The sequence below is a fragment of the Anguilla rostrata genome, chromosome 2, assembly GCF_018555375.3.
Source record: "Anguilla rostrata isolate EN2019 chromosome 2, ASM1855537v3, whole genome shotgun sequence".
Lineage (NCBI taxonomy): Eukaryota > Metazoa > Chordata > Actinopteri > Anguilliformes > Anguillidae > Anguilla > Anguilla rostrata.
The window spans coordinates 54,445,034-54,467,588 of NC_057934.1; the positions used below are offsets into that span (position 1 = coordinate 54,445,034).

The 22,555-nt window shown below is 40.6% G+C and overlaps 2 protein-coding genes across 4 annotated transcripts; one reads left to right on the forward strand and one right to left on the reverse strand.

The window, feature by feature from the left end:
* Positions 1-97: 97 nt before the first annotated feature.
* LOC135248465 (arylsulfatase G-like) lies at positions 98-11,521 on the reverse strand. 2 transcript variants are annotated; one of them, XM_064323145.1, is made up of 12 exons: positions 11,384-11,521; positions 7,707-7,928; positions 7,010-7,197; positions 5,780-5,827; positions 4,713-4,824; positions 4,357-4,494; positions 3,489-3,685; positions 3,267-3,347; positions 2,854-2,962; positions 2,644-2,764; positions 2,204-2,294; positions 98-1,659 (listed from the first exon to the last, which is right to left on the reverse strand). In XM_064323145.1, the coding sequence occupies exons 2-12, from the start codon at positions 7,910-7,912 to the stop codon at positions 1,382-1,384; spliced, it is 1,569 nt and encodes a 522-aa protein (XP_064179215.1). In that variant the 5' UTR covers positions 7,913-7,928; positions 11,384-11,521; the 3' UTR covers positions 98-1,381. The 2 variants fall into 2 exon arrangements, with proteins under 2 accessions (XP_064179215.1, XP_064179214.1); XM_064323144.1 differs by lacking the exon at positions 11,384-11,521 and adding an exon at positions 9,775-10,209.
* Positions 11,061-22,077, forward strand: LOC135248463 (monocarboxylate transporter 7-like). 2 transcript variants are annotated; one of them, XM_064323141.1, is made up of 6 exons: positions 11,061-11,452; positions 14,969-15,223; positions 16,575-16,718; positions 18,109-18,237; positions 18,402-19,256; positions 20,092-22,077. In XM_064323141.1, the coding sequence occupies exons 2-6, from the start codon at positions 14,986-14,988 to the stop codon at positions 20,373-20,375; spliced, it is 1,650 nt and encodes a 549-aa protein (XP_064179211.1). In that variant the 5' UTR covers positions 11,061-11,452; positions 14,969-14,985; the 3' UTR covers positions 20,376-22,077. The 2 variants fall into 2 exon arrangements, with proteins under 2 accessions (XP_064179211.1, XP_064179212.1); XM_064323142.1 differs by lacking the exon at positions 11,061-11,452 and adding an exon at positions 11,740-12,065.
* Positions 22,078-22,555: the final 478 nt, after the last annotated feature.

The following is a 22,555-nucleotide window of genomic DNA, read 5'->3' on the forward strand; positions in this document are numbered from 1 at the left end:
TGTTGTTTTTACAAAAGCTTAGTGCAAGATTAGCAACATAAAGCGTCTGGACTCTAGCTGCTACAGGGGAGGAAAGAATGTAGTCACCGGGTCACGCTTACATTTAAGGCAGGGTTTAGAATTTAATGCTGTAGAAACTGGAGTAGATTCACAACAGACCAAAGCAGTCATAATCTGCAGTTCCTGTCCACACTCACTTCATAGCAGCATTCACATTCATAAATTGCAGAATGTCCAGGGCCTAAATGAAGACACAATGACACAATAGCCCAGTGCCCTGTGTTGTGTCGTTAAAAATTAATTTTTGCCTCATTTATTCAGTAAAGGATGAGCAAACTAAGTTCAGTAAATCCATCATATCATGTGAAATGGTTCCCTGTGCCCCCCAGAGTAGCTGTACCTTGTAAGCTACAGCAGCTGTAGGTTATCCAACAGGCCTACCTCTGACCCTAGACTAGTATACAGATTTGATCTGACTGCTGTATGAAATGTACTTCTATAAATAACAAGGAGTATTTCTTTCATTTTGTCCAACTATGAAGTTTAATTTATACTTCAGAAAATCTGAGTTTGTATTTTGCAGTGGCAAAGAAAAGTACTTGTTTGAATCACCTGGATTTGCTTATTAGCACAATTCTTCAGCCATGAGGCAGAACTAATTAGTGAAATCAGCTGGCTGAGTTCCTGGGTGGAAGGAGCACTTTCCAATTTTCCGACCCCTGGACTTTCCACCTCAGTGCAGCCTTGTGGTCAATGATGGATGGTTTAGTGGTAACCGATAGCCATTATGGGTGGTCTGTACACCACACTTTAACAAACGTGTAGTATGTAGAGACTGTTAATGATTCATTCGGTGCCACACTTGTTTTCGTGACAAGTATGTCATATGCTGCACGCCTGACTGTGTACGGCCCTGCTGTTACTCACCAGCTACTGCGGTTCTGCCACCCACCCAGTCAATTAATACACTACAGTGGTGTGAAATATAACTATTACCTTGGATATTATTTTACAAGTGCGGCGACACTCATTCACTTTGTTACTTGGCAATGGAAAGAAGGCAGTGCAGAACTTTTGGGATGAACAAAGCAGAAGTTTGGCTATCTTTCATTTGTGAGTAAATGTAAACAAACTTGTGTTCCACTGAAAACTCAGTGTAAGGTTGACAGCTAAATCAAACAGTATTTCCAGCATGATCGATCGTTCAAGGCCATTTTCTACTTGTTTACAACCTACAGTATACCTCTGTGCATGTGCACCCACTTCTCTGTGGCTAAAAGAAACCAAGAGGGAACCACTGAAGTCCAGCCCAGACAAACAAGAAATGGCAGCATCATACAGAGCTAGCCTAGTCTGGGAGACCCATAGCAGCAGTCGGACCTCAGCCCCCAGCCTTACAGCGGCAGGCCACATGGCTTGGGTCACAGCACGGGGCGACGGACGGGTCCACGGTGTAGTCAGCCCGAGACACGTGATCTGTAGCGATGTCCAGGAGAAGCGCGTCTCTCTCCCACTGCACGTGCTCCAGGACAGCCGTGTACTCCTCACTGCCGCTGTCCAAGGGGGTGCTCTCCTCTTCATCATCAGACAGGTCAAAAATCAGAGGGGGGTTGTGAACCTCCTGTTTCCCCGTCCCCCCACCACAGGCTTCTGCAGCACCTGGAACATTCCAGAAAGGAAGTATGAAAAAGGCATCAAACTGGAAGTCCACGTGGGAGACCGCCTGTCTGGCTCAGAGCTTGATTTCTAGCACTTTCTGCGCTGTGATCCCATCTCTGTGTGACCCTCTCTACTTTTCCTCCTGCCTCAATGTGAGAAAATATATAATGATAATGGGCTGTCCGCTCTCCTATACAATATACATATAAATGAAGGTATGAATTAGGTTCTGTTCTAAAAGCACATATTTTATCATTGAGACTAATTTTCGGGCTCAAGTGAACATCAGTGGTCTGTTTGCGACCTTAAAGAACCTGTACACAAGCTCCATTCCAGAACTTTCTGACAGTGGAATATTCTTGGAGAAAATCACATGAATGAAACAGAGCTGAAAAGAATGGAATAAATAATCAACAAGCAAGTTTTGTTATAATCTATTTAGATGAGCTTAAGTTTAATCATTGTACAATCATATGAAACAATGCTTCAGTGCAATGTCATTCAGGACTATCGACAGCTGGAAGTTTCCAGAATAAGTCCCCACCTGTGATGTAGAAGGCTTTGTACTGCCCCAGCCTGACTGTCTGCAGATCCCCAAACTGCCCTGCTGCACCGCTGTTGGGATGGCATAGACTCTACAGTAGGGAGGAGTGCATCGGATAAAGAAAGGGACCATGAATAATTTCACCAAAACCATTGATGAAAACAGCTCATACTGAGCATGGTGTGCATGCCTTATTTACTCATAATACCATATGCTACAACTCTATTGAAATAATTTTAAATTCTCACAATTAACCCATCAACACTCCATACTGCGTGGCAAAATTTGAACCCCGAATTTGGTTTCTGAAGAGAGATTTGACACAGAAGGCATTTCTCTGACTAGCCAGCCATGAATGATGTCACCCATGTGTGGCAAGACATAGTAAATAGGTAATAGGAATGTCTGTATTATCACGTTTAATTTGCCCTCAGTTGTACCTTATGTCCAGTCTCTGAGCCATGGAGCAGAACATCTGTTATATCCATCCCATCATAGTGTCTGTGTGATGGGGCCTCTGCAGCTCCAAGGGAAAGGACAGTGGGGAAGATGTCCAGCCCACTGCCGGAGGGAAGAGACTGAGTTAAAAAGTTAATCTGAATTTCCATTATATCACCTCAATAACATTTAGTTCCTTAGGTGTTCAGTACCTAAGAAGGGCTCTGCTGGTGGTGTTTTCTGGAATCTTCCCTGGCCAGTAGGCCACTGTTGGCACACGGTGACCCCCTTCCCATGTAGTCTTCTTAGCAGACCCCCCACCTGATGCGCATTGAACCAAGAACCAGAAACACCTATTTAAGATTATTATTTTTTTGACCCCACTCAAGCCCCATGGATAATCTACACCACCAGATGCTTTGCTGGGTGGTTGATGTATACTGTATGGATACTTTTAATCTGGTACAGCCTCCCGCATGCTAATGTTGGAAGGCTAAATTAAACACATCACACCAAGTTTATAGTGTCGCCACTTGAGTTTAATAATTTTAGTGGGGGCTTACAACTTCATGAATTGACATACAAGTGTGAACCTTGTGCCAGAAAGGCAAGTAAAAGTGTTTACCTCTGTCTGTCTGCCACCTTCCCAAAAAAGGACCCACGTTTCCAGAAAACTCACATTTCTGGGTCCATGGACCATTATCACCTGAAAAGAAAGGGATTCTCCCTTTAATTGTGTTTTGGGAAAGTTTTTCATTTCTCCAGAGTGTTATGCACTGTAGGCACACACCAGAGCAACATGTACCAAAAAAGTACAACCTGTACTTCTGCCAACCAACACACTGACCTGTGAACCATATTAATGTATTTTCCTTGTCGTTGTCATCTGATGCATTCTTTATGGCCCCCACCAGGCTGTCCATTTCCCTCAGACTGGCAGCATATACGAGTCCGGGGTCTCCTCCTTCAGGGGGCAGGTCAGGAGACAGTGGCACATGCATGTGAGACAGGGCCACGTACAGCAGGAAGGGCTGGCCTCTTTCCCTGCAGAGCACAACATGTTCCGGAAAAGGACAGGGGTCCCGTCAGTTCAGAAGTGCTGTGGTGTTTGCGCATTGCAAATGTTCCCTTTGAATAAATATTTGCATAAATTAAATTGATGAACCCAGTACCCCTATGTTCACCTTGTGGATCGGAACATGACACCCACACATGACACTAATGTATCTGTGAAGAATACATGGGAAAGCAGTGAATAGACTCACTTGAAATGGTACTTTATCAAGAGATTGGGTTACTAGTGGGACTTCATACCGTTACATAACTTAACGTAAAAGTATTAATTCAGAAGTAGGTACCTGTCATTGGACCTCAATTGCATCTACAATGGGGAGAAGACACCTGCACTGTTTCGCACTAGACTAGCTAAGGAATACAGCATCTATCCCTTCAATTTGCCACAGGCAGTCCAAAGGTGACATTCATTTTGACAAAGAGCACCAGAAATCAAACATTAAGTCATTACATATTGAATTGTGTTGAAGTGTTGATGATGATGATGATGATGATGAAAGAAACTGCTTTAGTTTCACTGTAACTTTCTAATCATGCAAACGAACATACATGAAAAGATCCTTCAAGCTGAAGTCTAAAAAAAGGGATTTAATTTGGGATGGGTCATGGATGGTCACTGACCCCTTAGCTTGAATACACACCTTGAGCTGCGGATGATGTTAATGGCTGTCTGCTTGTACCGCTCAGCCAGGGTCCAGAGGCTCAAGGGCTGTTCTACAATGCTCAGGTTCTCAAATAAGGGCAATGCCACCTTGGAGTAACAGCCACCATGTGTCTGTCTGCAGGGTGAGTCATTAGAGTGAAAATATTACAGATATTATAAATGCTATTCTGCATGCATGTCAGCACAAATGTACTTCAAATTTAGGTTCAGTCACCTAAATCCTACTTAAAACCCACAATATAAAGGCGAGCTACATCATGCCTTAATGAGCAGATAGAGCAACTGAAACATGCTAGCACAGGCTATCAGAGCCTGTGCAACACAACATCACACCTGAGCACCAGCATATCCTGCTCACATGGAGGACAGCTAGGAAGGTCAAAGCCAGGTGAGTCTGTACAGCCCATATCATTGCTGTAGGGAATTCCAAGGTAGTAATCAAAGCCTGTGGAGGTACAGATCTGTTTCACAATCACAGGCATAATCATGACATGCTTAATCAACATTAATCAACACATTGGCACAATTAAAATTATTACTATTAATGTCATAACAGTTTTTCCTTTAATGTTGCATTAGTATAAGTGCAGCACATAACTCATAACACTGTTTCAGACAATAAAAAATGTTGCATGGCGCATGGGCACACTGGGCATGGCTACTGAATGTTGCCATTTTCATGACCAGAGAGGAGGAGCAAGACCACAATGCAGTATAAGAATAGCCATAAATAATTATAAACAGAAAACAGAACAAATGCAGGAATTAACATAATAAAAAGAAAAAAAGACAACGAACAATAAATGCAAAGTATGCATATTTCCTGCTAGGGGATTTTATATAAAAAGCCATGATGGACAGCATATGATTCATGAAAACGATGGATTGGCTTTTGAATGGGTTATGATCCTGCATGCATTGGGTGGGAAAGCCCAGAAATTAGCAAACCACCATACGCCAGGTTGCGACTTGTGCCATAGACCTGGTCTGAGCAGGCAGGCAGCGCAGCCATGAATCACAGGCTACGCTGACACCAAAATTTCAAAGCAATGCACTGAAATCGCAGTGAACTGCTTGATCTTCACTGACACACCCTCAACAGTGCATCTCCTCCCACTTCAGCGCACGGCAAGTCGCCCAAAAAACACAAAATCCATGATGAAAATATCATTTCACCAGTGCGACCACTGGCTGCATGCCATGCGCCGGGCTGGAAATTACAGCCCATAATCTCCACTGACGCACAGGGGCAGGGTCTCTGAAATACCAGATTAGCCCACACAAATGCATTCTGACTAATGGGGTGACTTCCATCAGGGATCACCACGCTTAACTGAAATCAACCTGGAAATTAAAAGAAAAACCAAAGTCTGTAACACAGTAAGTACATTTATACTCACCTCTGTGGCTTGGGTGAAATGGGCCATTGTGCCCAAGATGCCATTTTCCTATCAGGTGCAAAGAAAGAAGACCATGCCATTTACAAGCATATACAAATGAACATTTACCAATATTTTTCAGCAATCTGTAATATTACCTCATGCCAAAATATTACTAAAATGTAATTCTCTAATGGGTGCGGTAGCAATTCAAAGGCTGCGTGGGGGAGTTTGAGGCTTTTTTTTACTGACTTTCCCTTCCCTTGCTTAAAGGGAGAATCTCCAAAATTCCAGGATGTAATATATACCCTTGCTCCCTTGTTTTTCCTCCCTCCCACCAAGTGTATAAAACCGCAAGCTTCCAGCAAGAAGAGAATCCCACAATGCAATGCACCACATGTGAGGAGAGGACGTATCACTGCGCTGTCAAACAGAGGAAGCTAAATATTTTGTAGGATAATTCAAGGAAGATTTGCATATAATTCAAGATGTTGAAGGATGGGAGGGGGGATTAAGAATTGAGGAACTGAACTGTCATAGCCTACACAATTTTGTATTTGTGAGTGAGTTTTCCCAAGAAAGTCTTGCTAAAGGCATCACAAAGTCCAGCGAGTGTTTTGTAAGACCACCTGGTGTTTTTATTATCACTCAAGATAAGATTGGGTAATTATTCTTGAACTATCTGACGTCATCCTATGCGCAGGGAGCGGAGGAGAACCTCCCATACAGTTTGCGAGAGCCATTAAATTCTGTTTTAGTTTGTTCTTTGTCTGTCCTCCCTTGTAGAGCACCTGTCAAGTACACTTGTTGCACGTCACAAATTTTATCACAAGATAGCTCACTCGAGGGAAGACAGCAAGAGCAGGGAATGTGTTAAAGTGGATCCGAATGCAGCCAGATATACTTTGAAGAGGCTTTCAGTTCTAGTTTCTTCCTGTCATGTGACTGCACGTCAACTGAGATTGACCACTCTTTTACAACATAATTACATCTTTATGAACTAAAGTTATGCAATTGGCAATCTGACATATCTATAAATTTTCATACTCACGACAGTTCCGTAATGCTGTACTTTTGTCCTTTACACTTTTGAACTATGTTGCACCACACTGTACTCTCAGAAACTGATAATGACGATAATTCTGTAGGTGAACAGGACTTACATTGAATTCTCTATGATGCCTGTTTTCACAAATCTTAAAGTGAACGCCTAAGCAACGGTGTTCTTTGCTTAGGGGCAGTAAAACTCACCAATCATAGCGGTGTAATAACCTGTCGCTTTCAGCACTTGGGCAATGGTAGTTTCATTGAGAGGCAGTCCTCCAACAGACCCCACTGCAAAGTTGTGCGTTACCCCATTGCGCAGACCGTGCCGCCCCGTCAGGATAGCAGCGCGGGAGGGTGAGCAGGTGGAGGCGGGCGAGTGGAAATCTGTGAACCTGAATGGAGGACAGCCGATGGTATAGAAACCAGAGCAGCATACAAACTCAACATACCATCTTAGATGCAACATACCAATGGCCCAGTTCTTGCATCTTAGATGCAAATGCTGTATGGACACAGATTTTGAAAATAACGCCTGTCAGATGCACGTCAGGTTTTTTTAACAAAGAGGCTACAGTGTTGCAGACATCACCTCCACCATTAATTGGGGACGTCTGGACTGACAGCAAGTCCCTTCTTTACAAAAAGGTGGCGCTAAAGGAACTAAGCGGGGCTAGCCCTGCCTGGTTAATTCGATGGGCATGTCAGGCTCATGCACGTTAAACACAAGAACATTACATTGAGAGCTCCAGTTCTCCTTGTTTTGCGTTTGTGCCAGTGGAGTAATCCTGGTAAGGATCTTTCTGTGTGGATCTTGGACTTTCCTGGCTGTACAGCATCTATCTAGTGTTCTTTTATGAGCTTGGCTGAAGCACGTCTGGCGTTCTGTTCCCCGCCCCCTTACCTCATTCCCTCCAGAGCCATCAGGTCCAGGTGGGGCGTATGACTCTTCCCTGCCACATTCGTTCCAAGGTCACCCCAGCCAATGTCATCAGCCAGGATAATAATAAAATTTGGCCTCCTCAAGTCTCTATGTTGGTAAGAGACATAATACAACATCCCAGAGAGCAGGGAACCAGACAGCAATAGCAGTGTGAGCCCAATTGCCATTTTCCATCAGATCGGTCTGTTGAGGTGAAATAGAAAAAAATCATCAAAACATCTGTACAAAAAAGAAAGGAATGCCTATTGATCCTTGTAAACTGAATACACGAATAAACTACAAGGATTCTTATTTGAGAGTGACTCGGCTTGTCCTTCAGATTCTTTATCATTTACAGATATTTTTTAAAAATTCCCATTTTAAATGGAAGACAACCAATAATATTAACATTGACAAACAACCATACCAAGAACCATCAATTCACACATTGGCCAAGGCAATTGTTTTTCAATGTAAATAATCGTCTGCGTGTACATACATCATTTTCAGTTACAGGTAACTTCACCAACAGTCATTTCCCTAACCGGGCCTTTTAGAGGGGAGCTCTGTTTTGGTTGCATAGCAATTGAACTGTCTGCTGAAAGAGCTGTTTGCTGCAGGCTGCCGGTCTCCACGCCCAACTCCTGCATTCCCTGGATACTGCAGTATTGCTCATTCACTTGCATAACACAGTTATCCAACCACGTGCACGGATCTGCCCCGTACACAACAAGTGAAAGCTGGAACAGAATCAAGATTTACTGCAAAACAGACATCAGATTTACAGCAATCTCCATTAAATTCACTGTGCTCTTATCTCAGCAAGGGATCCAGAGTACTTAATTCTCATTTAAATTTTATAAGCCTTGTCACTTCTGCCTCTGCCAATCTACCGCAGTTTCATATTGCACAGACTCTCTAACACAGCATTTTCCCACATTGCTCCTTCGGCGGCACACTCTCCAAATGTGAAGAATGTCATGGCACACCACTCCCGAAAGCACGCAACGTACTTATGTTGATGTGACGTATCAACAGCAGGCCTAAATGTTCTTTCTGGGTTTTAAGTGATATGCATTTTAATTACATTTATTTTGGTTTTTGTGAATGTGGTTTGTTCATTTACATTTTTAAAAAGTAATTAGAACTTTAAAATTTAGTTGAAAGGATTTTTTGTCATGGCACACTTGACCACGCCCAATGGCACACTGGTTGGGAAATGCTGTTCTAACAAACTGAATTTTTATTGACCAAACAAGTTGTTTTTTTAACCATTATCAATTATGTGGCGATGATTGCGTGTTCACAAGGTTTTTCAGGGTATGCCTCAAATGACTGCCAGGCTGTAATTCAGCTTGAGTAGATGGTCATGGAACACGGAGCATGATTTCAAATTATTGTTGAAAAGGTGTAGCAATATATTGTTGACATATCCCAGAAATTCTGCCACATGCCACCAATACCATGTTCTCAAACTCAATTACAGCCTGCAGGCAGTCTGTTGCGGTATACCTTGAAAAACCTTGTTCGGTTATTTACTATAAATGGATGATTCAGGTTTTATATCACCAGAAAGATATTTTAACCTGGTCAAGCATGACGAACAGTCTTACTTATCCGGTTTACCTAATCCGTGAACTGTTAAACATGATTTGTGGCCCATAAAATTATGTTTAAAATGTTTGGTTACAAATCCAATGGACAACTACCAATTGCCCAATTGTCTAGTTAATATTAAATCCACAACTCCAGTTAAAAATACTTCAATTCTCACCAAGAAGTTCATTTAAACGTAAGGCACCAAAATGTTAATTATTTGCAGTTTCAAAATGTTGAAACAGATGTCACGTCAGCAAGTTAAACTAAACAAGGAGCATGCGATTACACCAAAAAAGTAGTGACCATCTGACCGACACAAGCTTTGTGAAAATTACGTTAACAGTATGTCACTGTGAAATCACGTGCTTTTTTTTCTTTGCAGCGCTGGTATAAATCACACATTACACATACAAGGGTATATTTGAAATAATTAGCAAGTAGCATAACTCACCAACTGATTTTGGCATGAATCAAAATACTTGAAATCTCTGCTACACTTGATAACTTGTTCTGATGCTTATAGGCACGCACTCTTTTTAATTCAGTATGTTTTCAAACATTTTAGCAAACATTTTTCCACTGTAAGATTGTTCGCCATTCTCCCAGTAGCATCATGTTGATACATGTTGATATTTCCTTCTTTGCTTAATCACGTGGACAAAACTGGCCAATAAGAGAACCAAACTGTCCTTGCAGTTCTGCAATCTCCTCTAACGATATTAAGCAGTTAAATTGCTAATAATAATAACGAATTTGATCAAATGTGTGGATCATTAGGTAGATCACAAATATCCACGGTTATCACGCGTGTTACAAACATGCATTGTGACATGTCAAAAAATACACATACGAGAATATCAAAGTTGTTGAACACAGTAAACGTTATTCACTCAATAAGAAAACACAACACCAGGATTCCTGGTTTGAATGAATGAATAACGCACACAATGCACCATAAAAGTATGAAAACATGGATGTCGCACACTTTCTAAGCAGTGGCGAGTAGGATATGCTCAACTATATACCCCAACATGATTTTGAAAATTATCTGCGAAACACTATGAAGCATTGACTTTCAAGTGTACAGACGGAGATGTTTTGCCAGACACTTAAATATTTGCCAATTGGCTGACAATATTTGTCACGATATTTGTAAACAAAGACGTTGCAGTTGATTTCCCAACTCCAGGTTCCAAGAAATCAAAGGAGCGTGGTTAACGTAATTTTCTCAGAATCACACAATTTGTAGAACAGGAACAAACGTCTTCGATCAGCGCGAGCACATTCAGCGCTCTAGCTCACACCCATAGCATCCTTCCCCACAGTTCGCGCGCGTTCACGGTCGGCCAAGGCAATTTCTATATAGTCTACTCTACATGTTGGAAATTATATATGATATGATCTACACTTTAGGTAACAACTCCTGAAAAATATCCATCTGTCGCTGATCGGGAAAAAAAATAAAATATGTTCCTGAACCCCACAATAAAATAATTATACTGTAATACAGTAAGTATAGTAGGCTAAGACTCATTGAATTTATAACAGACATTGGAGCATTTACGTCAACACTACAAAAAAAGCTCTAAGCTAAATCTGGTACAATACATCAAATAGCAATAGCATTTTTAACACTGTACGTGGTCCCTCATAAATAAATAAATAAAACAGTTGTCTAACATCGCAGTTAAACATTGAGCGGGTTGTGCTGGGGAACAGTTCTGTGACCTCAAAGACAGTACACGTAGAAACAGTAGATGGGCGCGCGCCCGCGTTAGAATACCGGCTTGAGCCGGTATAAAAACCATGAATGAAACTAAGGATAAAACGGAAATTCTTCGCGGAAAGAGAACAGTAGGCTAGAAGATACGACAATACCAATATATTCATTAATGATTTGGTCGTCTAATCATAAAAATGAACGCGCACCAGAAATATTAAATTTTGTATAAAAGGCTATATATATATTCTAAAAGCATCCATTTGGAACCGAAGTAGTTAATTATATTTAGGTTCATTTCAGCTAACTGGCTAACTTGGAAATGGCTAAAAGTCTGTACCTTATCTGAATACAATTTTTGTTCTCTTCATCCACTTGAAAAAAGCTTGTTCTGCGCTTTTCTTTGTTGGTAAGTTCAGATATTTAATGTTTTGCGCTTATCGGTTATGGGACAACGTTAACTGTACTCTATATGAACGTTTCAATCACAGTCTGGATTAACGTTAATCTAGTTTTACCAAGGCAGGTTGATTGTTTTAATGAACCATCACCAGTATTTTGATGATGAGTTTTAGGTCATGACGTGTAAATTAAAATTTAGCTACTGTGCGGCAACTAGTAACCAGTTATATTGCTGTTATATTAGTACATCCGGATGATAGTGCAGTGCAGTCTAGCATACGGCTTGCTAGCTCTTGCAGTTGCTGTCGTGACATCATCGCTTACTCACTGCTGCAGTGCGCTATAGGACATTACATCCAGACTACAGGGTGACAGTTGGTTTAGCTAAATTTAAATGATTAGGATTATTACCTACAATAAGGATGAAAACGTAATCTGGTACTCCTGGATGAACACAAGCATGATTTCTAAAATTTGGGAAGTTTTTGTTATAGCTAAACCACGTCTGGACAAAATCTGGAATGTTAAGGCAATGTTATATAGAGATGTTTTTGGAAAAGTATGTAAGCCATTTAAATAATCGGTAATTACTTCATGACCGTACTACTACTGCATCGTTGGTAAGTAGCCTTAAGAAAACCGAGATGTAGGCTACTGAATCAAGTTTTTCACGTTTATTTAAAAATTGCTTATACAGTTTAATTTAGTTAGTTGTCGGAAGTTTATTCTGGGCAGTTTTTGCCGTGCATATGACTAACATTAAACAGGAATCTCGAAAATGGTCTCATTTTATGTGTGACAACATCTTATTGTTAGATTTAAAAAAATAAAAAATAAAATCATTAACCCTGCAGTCCTGGCTCTGGCCTCAAGCTTTACAGAGTGCTCCTCTAGGTAGCTCCAGACAGACCTTTCAATTTAGAACGATCTTCTGTTCAATGCGTGAGGCTCACTGGAACGCAATCTTTACACACAATACGCTTTGATTTGTACAGAAGGGTGGACAGTAACAGGGAGGACATTTTAAGCAAATATTCTTTGTGTGATGAAGAACATGCAAGCTCATCTTGTATGCTTGAAAATATTTTTAAAATAATACAATATAATACAACAATTTCTCCAATAATTAAACATAAGAGGATGAACATGTTATACTTGACACCATCGGTAAGCTATTCTAAAACATGGAAAAAGAAGTAAAAATAAACTCTGATACTTCCTTTGTTTTGCTTGTTTTCCCACCAAAAAATGAAGTTTCTTCCTGAAAGTCATGTAACTTGGGTGATGTTCCAACATTTTACTGCAGAATTGCATCAGCATGATTAGATGGACAGTAGAGTGGGGTGCACAAACTTCATGATTTTGTATTTTAGAAATGCATAGCATAGAAATGCATCACAATAAATAATATTAAAAGAAAAAGATAACAATTAAAGTTATAGCAATTATAAAAGCAAGAGAAAGTTTAAGGGGAAACATGGCATATTATATACCTTAGCACAGTGGTTCTTAACCTGGGTTCGGTCGAACCCTAGGGTTCGGTGAGTCGGTCTCAGGGTTCGGTGGAGCCTCCGCCGCAGAGTCACCCTCAGATCGTAGTGTGCAGAGTTAGTTTTTATAAAGAAGGGTTCATAAATAGCATATGAAACTGTGAGTTAGGTGCCTCCAACAAGGTTAAGAACCACTGCCTTAGCATCACAGTTTTAATATGCTAAATAGTTTACTTGCTGACTATCATGGCATCGAGCTAAATAAACATAAGTGTAGGGGGATAGTTAGATGATAAGATCGATACCAACGGATCCATGTACATAAAGTAGACAAAATATTAGACAATATCTATGGGTTGCATGAAAGCTGTGCTGGTTACCACTGTGAACAGCTGCAGACAGAGGCAACACTGGCTTTGCTAAAATGGAAATGATGGAAATACACTTTCCAGCATCTCTGAAAGCTGAGTTATGTACACTTGCATATTGTGTGTTTATAACAAGTAAAAATAGGCTACCAATTAAAAGATTTTAGTTGAAATATCTTTCCATCCATCCATTATCTAGCCTGCTTATTCCTGATCAGGGTCATGGGGGGTGCTGGAGCATATCCCAGCATGCATTGGGCAAGAGGCAGGAATTTAATTGAAACAGGCAGATAAATTCAGAACTATAATTGACAAATAACCATGGGTACAATGATTAGTAGAGGCACATAGCCACTTGAAGTGTGAATTTGGGGTTGCAGGTATGCAGTACTATTGCCATTCCCACTGCAGCCAAATCCCTTTCCTTCCTAAAAGAAGTCCTGACACAGAACAAAGTTTTTTTGAAAATACAAACTCCCTTCCCCCTTCAAAGCTTCACACCTACTTGGAACAACAAATAACAAAAAAATATTTGATGAGAAATTGAGGAAAACAACAACAGGAAAAAGATGGAGGCATTGGGCCTAATCCTTATGGTACTAGATAATCAAGATAATTGCCTTTGAATCACATTGCATTTATTGGACTCCAACTGTAGGCCTAAGCATTCCTAAAGATTAGACTGATAGTCAAACCATAAAGTGCTACCTCGTTATGTGGAAGGACTAGAAAGTTCACTGTGACATTTAATACCCTCACTAAAAACCCAATCTAGGATTTCAGCAGAGGTGTGGTGGCTGTCTAACAGTATAATGGTATTTCTATTGATTTCTACTTCATGTTTTCACATTAACTAGAGCTGCTGTACAGAATAGTCATTCATCTCTGGAAAGCATGTGGAATTACTAGAATAATTATTCAAGGAAATTAACATTTCCCACAGCCCATTTTATCTTCCAGGCAATTTACATAAGTGTTTTTATGAAGAAAAAAGAATCCCTGAAGAACAATAGCATGCCACTGTTATAAATAAAGACAAAATTAGACAGGTTCACTGCCTGTTGTATTGTTTGCACTGAAAACAACCATGCAGCTGGTGAGACACTTGTTTTAAAATGGGTGCAAACTAGAAACCTTGGTGACCAAATGGTATCAAATTTACTGCAAGAGAGGTTCAGTATGTGGCATGTGCCACCAAGAGATCCATAATGGCTTTCTAAAAGAAATCACTTCAGTATGAGTATCAGTTAAACGTTGGGAGATCTGGTATGAAATCAAGATTTTGTAGTCAAAGATTCAGTGAACTACCCTAACCAACTACCCTAACCAGATAGTTAGCTCGTGTATTCTTATCATCCTATCTGCTTTTTAATGACAGAAAGTAGTAACAGTGGGTCACAGGAGCTTTTGATGCTATATTACATGACAGAACATCCATTGCCATCATATTGCACTGCGTAACACATCCTTTAGAAATATTCATATGCATAAGACTGGGATAAATTGGCTTCAGTAGTAGGATGATGGAACATTACATTTTTTAATTCAGAGCTTATCTGTTAGGTCTGTAGAATTACAGATTATTGAATATAGTAGCTACCTGTATTGTTCAGAGTATTATGTGTTTTAACATTTTACCTCTTTTTTCCTTCCCTGACTCTGAAGCACTCTCCAACACAACCATGATTGGATGGATGTTTAAAGCAGAGGGATACTTGGGTCCCAATGTATACCCCGAGGTTCCAGACGGAGGCTGGGGCTGGGTAGTGGCTGTTGCCTTCTTCATTGTGGAGTTGCTCACCTATGGCATGGTCAAGATCTTCGGCATCTTCCTGCAGGACCTCATGAGCAACTTTGATGAGAGCAATAGCCGCGTGTCCTGGATCATCTCCATCTGCATCTTTTTCATGGCCTTTACAGGTGAGGAGATGCTCTGAAAAAATGGCTCTTATCTTAAGAAAGGTGACTGCACCAAAAACAGTTCAGTAGTACAGTTCTTACCCCCACTTTTTACCCCCCACTTCTGGACAAGAAGTGTTTTCTGATTATTAAGAGCAACTGGGGTTCATGTTTTCTTGTGCCCGACATTAGAGTACCATGAGACATTATTTGTCTTGTGCCTCATCAGTTCATAGCACCATAAAAACAAACAAAAACCTCTGTTGCAGTGAACACCGGTACATGTTTTCAAGATCAGTTCCTTCAGAAAGACAACAACAGTCTGATGAGCCAGACTGGCATGGCTCCCTGTGCAAGATGATTTGCCCCCAGGGTGTTGTAGAGGGGGTTTGTAATTCCAAACGCTTATTTTGCCAACATAAAAGTAGAACTTACATGAGCTTTATTTTATTTGAAGAAAAGACTCTTTTGGATAATTCTGTCTTGTTCTCAGTTCAGACCTAACAAGGGTCAGAGTATTAGCTGTCGGTCCTTAACTTGCAAAGACAGAAATACTTGTGTGCATGTGTGTTCTGTTCTTTTGGGTTGGTACTTCTTTGTATTTGGGTAAGGCTTTGACTGCTACTTACTGTAAGTATGAAGGTAGATATGTGACTCACAATCCTGTGAAAAGATGGTTTGCGGTTAAATGCTTTACTGCTGAAGGTCAGAAGATAAGTACATCTTTCAATGACTGTATACATTTAAAAAAATAAAATACACATTTACTTTGTCATTTATTACAGATAGAGGAATGGGACAGTCATTGACAATAGGCTGAGATTGGACAGAGATACTCTAGTGAATCAGTTTTGACCATTTTCAATAATGCTGTGTTAGGAATTTGGAGTGGTACAGACCATGTGTCTATTGTATAGAAAATTGCCTACTTTGACATGAAAAAATAATTGCTGATTCATTATTTTTTGTCAACAAAGTACACAGCTGACACACCACAAACCTGTCCTCGTGATGTTTCCTGGTTAGAGCAGCAGACATCCGAACCATCTAGGGCAAAGGAAGCACAAGAAAGCTGATTTTTCAAAATCAGCACCATTGTTTAGGACACCACTAGTTTCGCCTTGAAAAAAAGTTTTCAGCCTCAACGGGTTTTTAACCTGTATTAATAAAAGATACGTAAGTACATTTTAAAAGGGGAATAATTGGAATTTATTATCAAACAGCAGTTAATGTTGCTAAGGTGACTGGTGTTCTTAATAGAGTGTTCATGAATCAATCCCATTGTTCTGGCTGAAAACCCCAAACAGTACTGTCAGTGGTCACTTGTGTAGCCAAAGCTATGCCTATTATTAAAGGAAGCCTCTGTTTGCAGCTCCCCTCTCCACGGTGTTGAGTAACCGCTTTGGTTACCAGCCGGTCGTCATGCTCGGAGGATTCCTGATGAGCTTAGGCACCATTACATCCGCTTTCACCAACTCTGCCAATGAGATGTACATCACCATCGGAATAATCGCAGGTACCATATCTAGCAAGAGCAGTATGTTGGAGTACAAAGGAAAATTTCCATTGTGGTGTTCGGCAACACCATCATCATTTTAAAAGTCACCCAGTTGCACAGAACCATATGCTTGAGCAAATCTGCATTTAGAAAGGAGGTTTATCAGGTAAACTGTCAATTATAGGTGACCAACAGATCAGATGAGAATGAATGTGTAATCACATTCACATGGAATGTATCTAAGACCTTCATTTAAATTGATGTACTGGTACCACTGTAACCAGTGTTGATTTCTATTATCTGATAATCATAATTTACCGATAATCTAGCACGGTAAACAAAACTATCACTGTGTTGCCAGTTATGCCAGTGTACATTATTATCTCACAATGAATGTGTACAATAATATATTATTATTTTTCAGACAAGAAAGATATGGCTTATATTTCTCTTAAATGTCATGCTCATATAACAAGCAACTTGTTTTTCAAGGATTCCTGCAACAGGAATGGGGAAAATATGAACAAACTATTCAGTCATTTCAGGCAATGTTTCTCAAGCTGTGTCATGTGAACTGTAAGCTCACCAATGAACAAACTGTAAGGCTGATTTGTAAGGTGCTTGTAAAATATCTGAAGGTTGCTGTTGTTGCAAATCTGCCTGTCCGCTCATTAAATAAAATCTACTAAACAACTCTTACAGTCAAATTCTCCCAAATTTTTTCCCAAATTCTCACATTTTTCCAATTTCAGTGCACCAACGGACCACATCACTATTGCAACTGGGTGGCAGATTGAGAACCTATGAATGTTGCACTGCACACAGTTATGAATCTCTGCTTTGTTATTCTCTTGTACTGCTTTGCACAAATTTTGTCTACAGGAGTCTATGTGTAGAGAATTCCAGCAGTGCCCTGGGCCACTTTTGCATGATTTAACATCACACACTGTAATATTGTATGTAATTGACCTCAGCTGATTACCCAAATTATTTATGTCCATAAATAATAACAAAAATGACCACATATCATTCCAAATGTATGTAATTTCCTTCACAGAAAATGTAATCAATACAGAATGAGACTGTGCTATACTCCCTCCCCCCATCCAGGAATCAGAATGCTTCGCCCCTTTCAAATGATACCTTCTAACAGTGGGACTTCTCTTTCTTTCCCCTGTCTCTGTCTCTCTCTTTTGTCTTTGTAAATTACAGTTTTCTTTCAGGGATGTGTGGACCTGTTTCATTGGGAGCCACAGTGTCTCGGCTGCTACAGTCAAGCCTTCACGATGACCTTTGCACCAGAATAGAGACATTTAACCATGCATAGATGAGCTGCCCTCCTGCCTGCCTGGTTCTGGCGTCCCACAGGCCAGTGGCTGTCAATGTGCTCTCTCCTGTTTGTTCACAGGCCTGGGACACTGCTTCGCCTTCCTGCCCACTGTCACCATCCTCTCCCAGTACTTCCACAAGCGCCGCTCCCTCGTCATTGCCATCGCCTCCACGGGAGAATCCTTCTCCATATTTGTCTTTGCTCCAGGTGAGACCTGCTGCTTGTACTGAGGTATATCAGTACTGACTTAACTACAGATAAAAACCTGATGAAATACACTACAGGTTACAGGAAGTGTAACTCTATTTGCCATATAACTCTCTAAAATCTCTAAGCCCTGGATTTAAAGATCTCCCCTTGTTATTCCGCAGCCTTCACTGCTCTGAAGGATAAAATCGGCTGGCGGTATTGTATGGTTGTGATTGGAGTCCTGCAGGCCAGCGTCATCATCTGTGGGGCGCTACTTCGGCCAATCGTGATAAAGCCAAAGCCTGCAGAGGTGAAATCCTCCAAGGGGCCTTCCCTTAAACAGCTTGAGACCACGTACATGCTGGAGAATGAGCTCACATGCACCTCCCTCAGCTCAGAAGACTCAGGGGTCCAGTCCCTTTCTGCCTCATTGCACAACATAGCTGATGTGGGGGAGAAGAGGTCTGCTGAGAAGAAGGCCTCGATGAGGGAGACCCCTTCCAAGACCCCAGTGAAGCAGGTAGTGAAAGAGGAGGTGCCCCCCCCTCCAGCCAAGGCTAAACTCCTGGACTTTTCAGTGCTGAAGGACTGCAGCTTCATCTGCTACTCGCTGTTCGGCCTCTTCGCCACGCTGGGGTTCTTTGCCCCGCAGATCTATGTGATCGACCTGAGTGTGAACAGGGGCGTGGACAGGGACAAGGCCGCCTACATGCTGTCGGCCATGGCGGCCGCCGAGATCTTCGGCCGCTTGTCCATAGGCTGGGTGCTCGTCAGGAAGCCCATCCGTAAAATCTACATCCTGCTGATCTGCGTGCTGCTGCTGTCGGCGGTGCTGCTGGTCTTCACCTTTGTCACTGAGTTCTGGGGCTTGACCACGTGCTGCGTGCTGTATGGCTTCCTGCTGGGCACCGTGGCCTGCACGCACATCCCCATGCTGGCAGAGGAAGACGTGATAGGCATCGACAGGATGACCTCGGCCGTGGGCGTCTATGTCTTCATCCAGAGCTTTGCAGGGCTGGCGGGGCCTCCCTTGGGAGGTAAGACTATTTCCCGTTTCCACTTCAAACATACATAATTGACGTTCTGTAAGATAATCTGCATATTTCCCACTCACTATTTGTTTTATTGATAATTAAATGTTTTGATATCCAATCAATTGAGAAAGGGCAAAATTTGTCTGTAATTTGTCAGTTATGCTGTGATTTAGTCACCATAATGGAAATCAGATGATACTGGAAATACACTGTGTTTTAAAGTTTAGCAAAATGTAAATAACCGAAGTAGATAATGAAATGTAATGATTACCTTTTGTTGTCACTGACTCTGCCACTAAGCAGGCAGTAAAAAAATACATATTTACTCTAAAAGATAGCATTAGGTAATCGCAATACAGACTTACAAACCAATTAAAATGGTGAACAATGTATGCCTCCATTTCATTCTCTTCTTTATTTGAATCTGTCCATGTCCATCAGTTTGTTCCACTCACTTTAATACCTTTGAGCTCATGTTTGTATTTGCTTTGCTCAATCTCCCTCTGATTATATCATACAATGTGCCAGAACAGCCTTTGCCTCTACGATAATCTGTTGACTTTTAGAGCTACTATATGCTCACTTTATTCATGTAGAAATGACAAGTACTTACTATAAATACATTTAGTATAAGCATTAACTTTGAGACCACATGAATACCAATAGGTATTCAAAATGCCAGGTTCATTTGTGCAACAGTGAATAGGTTACTTCTTGTCTCTGTGTTATTACTATCTATGAGGGGCAGGTGGCTATTATGATAAGGGCCTTACCATTAAAAGCTGATTTGTATGTCTTTTGCAATTCTTGACAGTTTTTTTTTTCTTTCTGTTTTCAGGTTACTTGGTGGACATCACTAAAGACTATGGGTCTGCATTTTATTCTTGCGCTGTCGGAATGGCCTTGGGGACCCTGTTCCTGGGCTTAGTGCGTCCAGCTAAGACGGGTATTTGCTGCAAGAAGAAGAACGGCCAGCAGCAGGAGCAGGAGAGCCCCAGTGCACAGGACGAGAATAACTCCTCTTTGCTCAGCGAAGCCCCTGAGGACTTCCTGGAGGAAGACCTCCCCTTGGACGCCAGCCCAGTCAAAAGCCAAAAGTCAAATGAGAGCAACGGTGATTAACTGCTTTTAAACAATCAGCTGGAAACGGCACTAACGTCTCAAAGCATGGTAAAGCTGACCCACAAGTCACACAAATGACCAGTTATATCCGCACAGTTGTTTAGTCTATTTTTTTTTGGAAAGGACTTGAACATTTAACACTACATGTTACCCATACAGCAATGTCACTGTTTGTCTGCTATGTTCTGCTGTAGCTTATCTCTAGCTTTTATCGAATGTATCTTATTGTGGAGGTTTTTCAGATAGGGTGTCTTTTACTGAATACCAAGGTACGATATCTGAAAATGACTGGTTTGTCAACCTGCCAGAGGTGCGGCTTTAGTGGACCATGTACCAAATGTGAAGGTCAGTTCAGTGATGCAGAGAATGAACTCAGGTCATAGCTGTGCTAGTGCAACTGGAGATACCTCCCGAGGTGTAAAACTATATGAAAAAGGACAATCTCAGAAATCTCCTGAAATAATTACTCAGAAATACAATACCTGAGGTCTTATCAGAGGTAAAATATACCATAAACTCATTCTTGAAGTTGCAGAATGGTGCAGAAAGATCATAGGCTGCCTACTGCTTCTTGGTTCTGAACATACTGTAAGTATTTTTTAAATGTGTAAGTGAACCTCACAATGAAAGACACGGACTTGTGGTTCTGCCTTAACACTGTTTTCTTATTTGGGAGAATCTTGATTTTTAACTTCTGCACCTTTTCAAATATCTTGGAGATATTTGGTTCAATCCAAGGCTTCCACTGGTCCAGTAATAGGTCTTAAGTTGCAAATACATTATGTAAGAGTGTCTTTATTTTAACTTGTTCCTGAACAATTGATTTTTTGCGTCTTCCATTCCAACTTTATCCATTGACCCTTATGTGGAACAGTCTGTTGAATCCAGTGTTCTCTGGACTACACTTCCAGAGGCTTGTAGTCTATTTCAGCATGAATGCCAGCATTTAGGCATTGTCCAGTGATGGGGGAGGTCCTACTCAATTCCTGAAAGCTGTATAAGTGCTATGTTCAGCCACAATTAAACGCTTCCTTAATTAGCCAGAACATTCTACCATTGTCAACACTTGGGTGGAACAAACACATGGTGGCAGCTAATGGGGATCCTATAATAAACAAACTTTTATATGAATAACTGAGGTAGGAAATAGAATTTTCCTCATACCTATGACAGTATATAGCTTACTCTTAAAGGTATATGACCCATTAACAGATTTAGCCAAATACGTCAGCCAATGTGTGGGCATAAAAACAAGCACCCACATCAGATATTCAGGAATATCACAAGGCTCCCTCACTAAATATCATAGGATGTAGCTTCAGTCAATGAGATACCACCATGCCACTGGAAAACATGGATAATTCAGGAAATGGCACAAGTCTTCCATACGGGGACACTGATGCTTTAATGTTGTTTTTCCTTACAATGTTTTTGTTTGTTTGACAAAATTAATTGTTGCCTTAAATGTAGTCCTGTGGCCATACTGCTTTATGTTTTCCACCCCCATGTATCAAATATATGACAATCCTGGTATATTATTCTTGTGTCAGCAATGATGAAAGAACAACTATTAGTTAACGTCAGTCATCTTCCTGGAAATTTTGAATTTTTGTAAATTTCTTTTTAGAGCATCTGAATACAATGTTTTATCACTGAAAGCCATACTTGAATGCTTGATTAAAAAAAAACAAAACAAAAAAAACTTACTGATAACTGTATTGATAGGGGAAACACTATACTTCACTTGAAAAAAAAAAAAAGCATTGTTATATATAAACTATATATTATATTTCCAAAGTAAAGACAAGAGTGTCGAAGTATAGATGTCCATATAGTGTGAACTGTGACCATATAACTGAATGGCTTAGTTATAGAAGGCTGGGCCTCACATACGATATGCCCAGAGATGGCATCAAGATTTTAACTTGAATTGTTTTCTGAATGGACAAATGCAAATTGATGTATACCTTATAAGCATTGTTATTTTTTAATCACCTCTTTTATTTTCAGAAGTGGACTATGGACAAGTATACATTAATTGTTGTTTTTAAATGAAAATAGCTTTCTTTACCTGGAAAATGCTGCACTATTAACTGAAGATTTCACATCAATAAAGCAATTCAGTTTTCTTAATTAGAAAAGTGTTTTTCCTTGGCTAAAAATAATATTACATAATTATG

Bases quoted from the DNA above. Each gene is read 5' to 3' on its own strand.
- LOC135248465 (XM_064323145.1), bottom strand. From the start codon at position 7,912: ATGGCAATTGGGCTCACACTGCTATTGCTGTCTGGTTCCCTGCTCTCT. The intron at 2,963-3,266 runs GTAAACACTTTT...AATGCGCATCAG, and splicing joins AAGGTGGCAGACAGACAGAG to GTGGGGGGTCTGCTAAGAAG. The intron at 2,765-2,853 runs GTACTGAACACC...TCCCTCCGGCAG, and splicing joins ACCAGCAGAGCCCTTCTTAG to TGGGCTGGACATCTTCCCCA.
- LOC135248463 (XM_064323141.1), top strand. From the start codon at position 14,986: ATGATTGGATGGATGTTTAAAGCAGAGGGATACTTGGGTCCCAATGTA. The intron at 15,224-16,574 runs GTGAGGAGATGC...CTCTGTTTGCAG, and splicing joins CTTTTTCATGGCCTTTACAG to CTCCCCTCTCCACGGTGTTG. The intron at 16,719-18,108 runs GTACCATATCTA...GTTTGTTCACAG, and splicing joins CACCATCGGAATAATCGCAG to GCCTGGGACACTGCTTCGCC.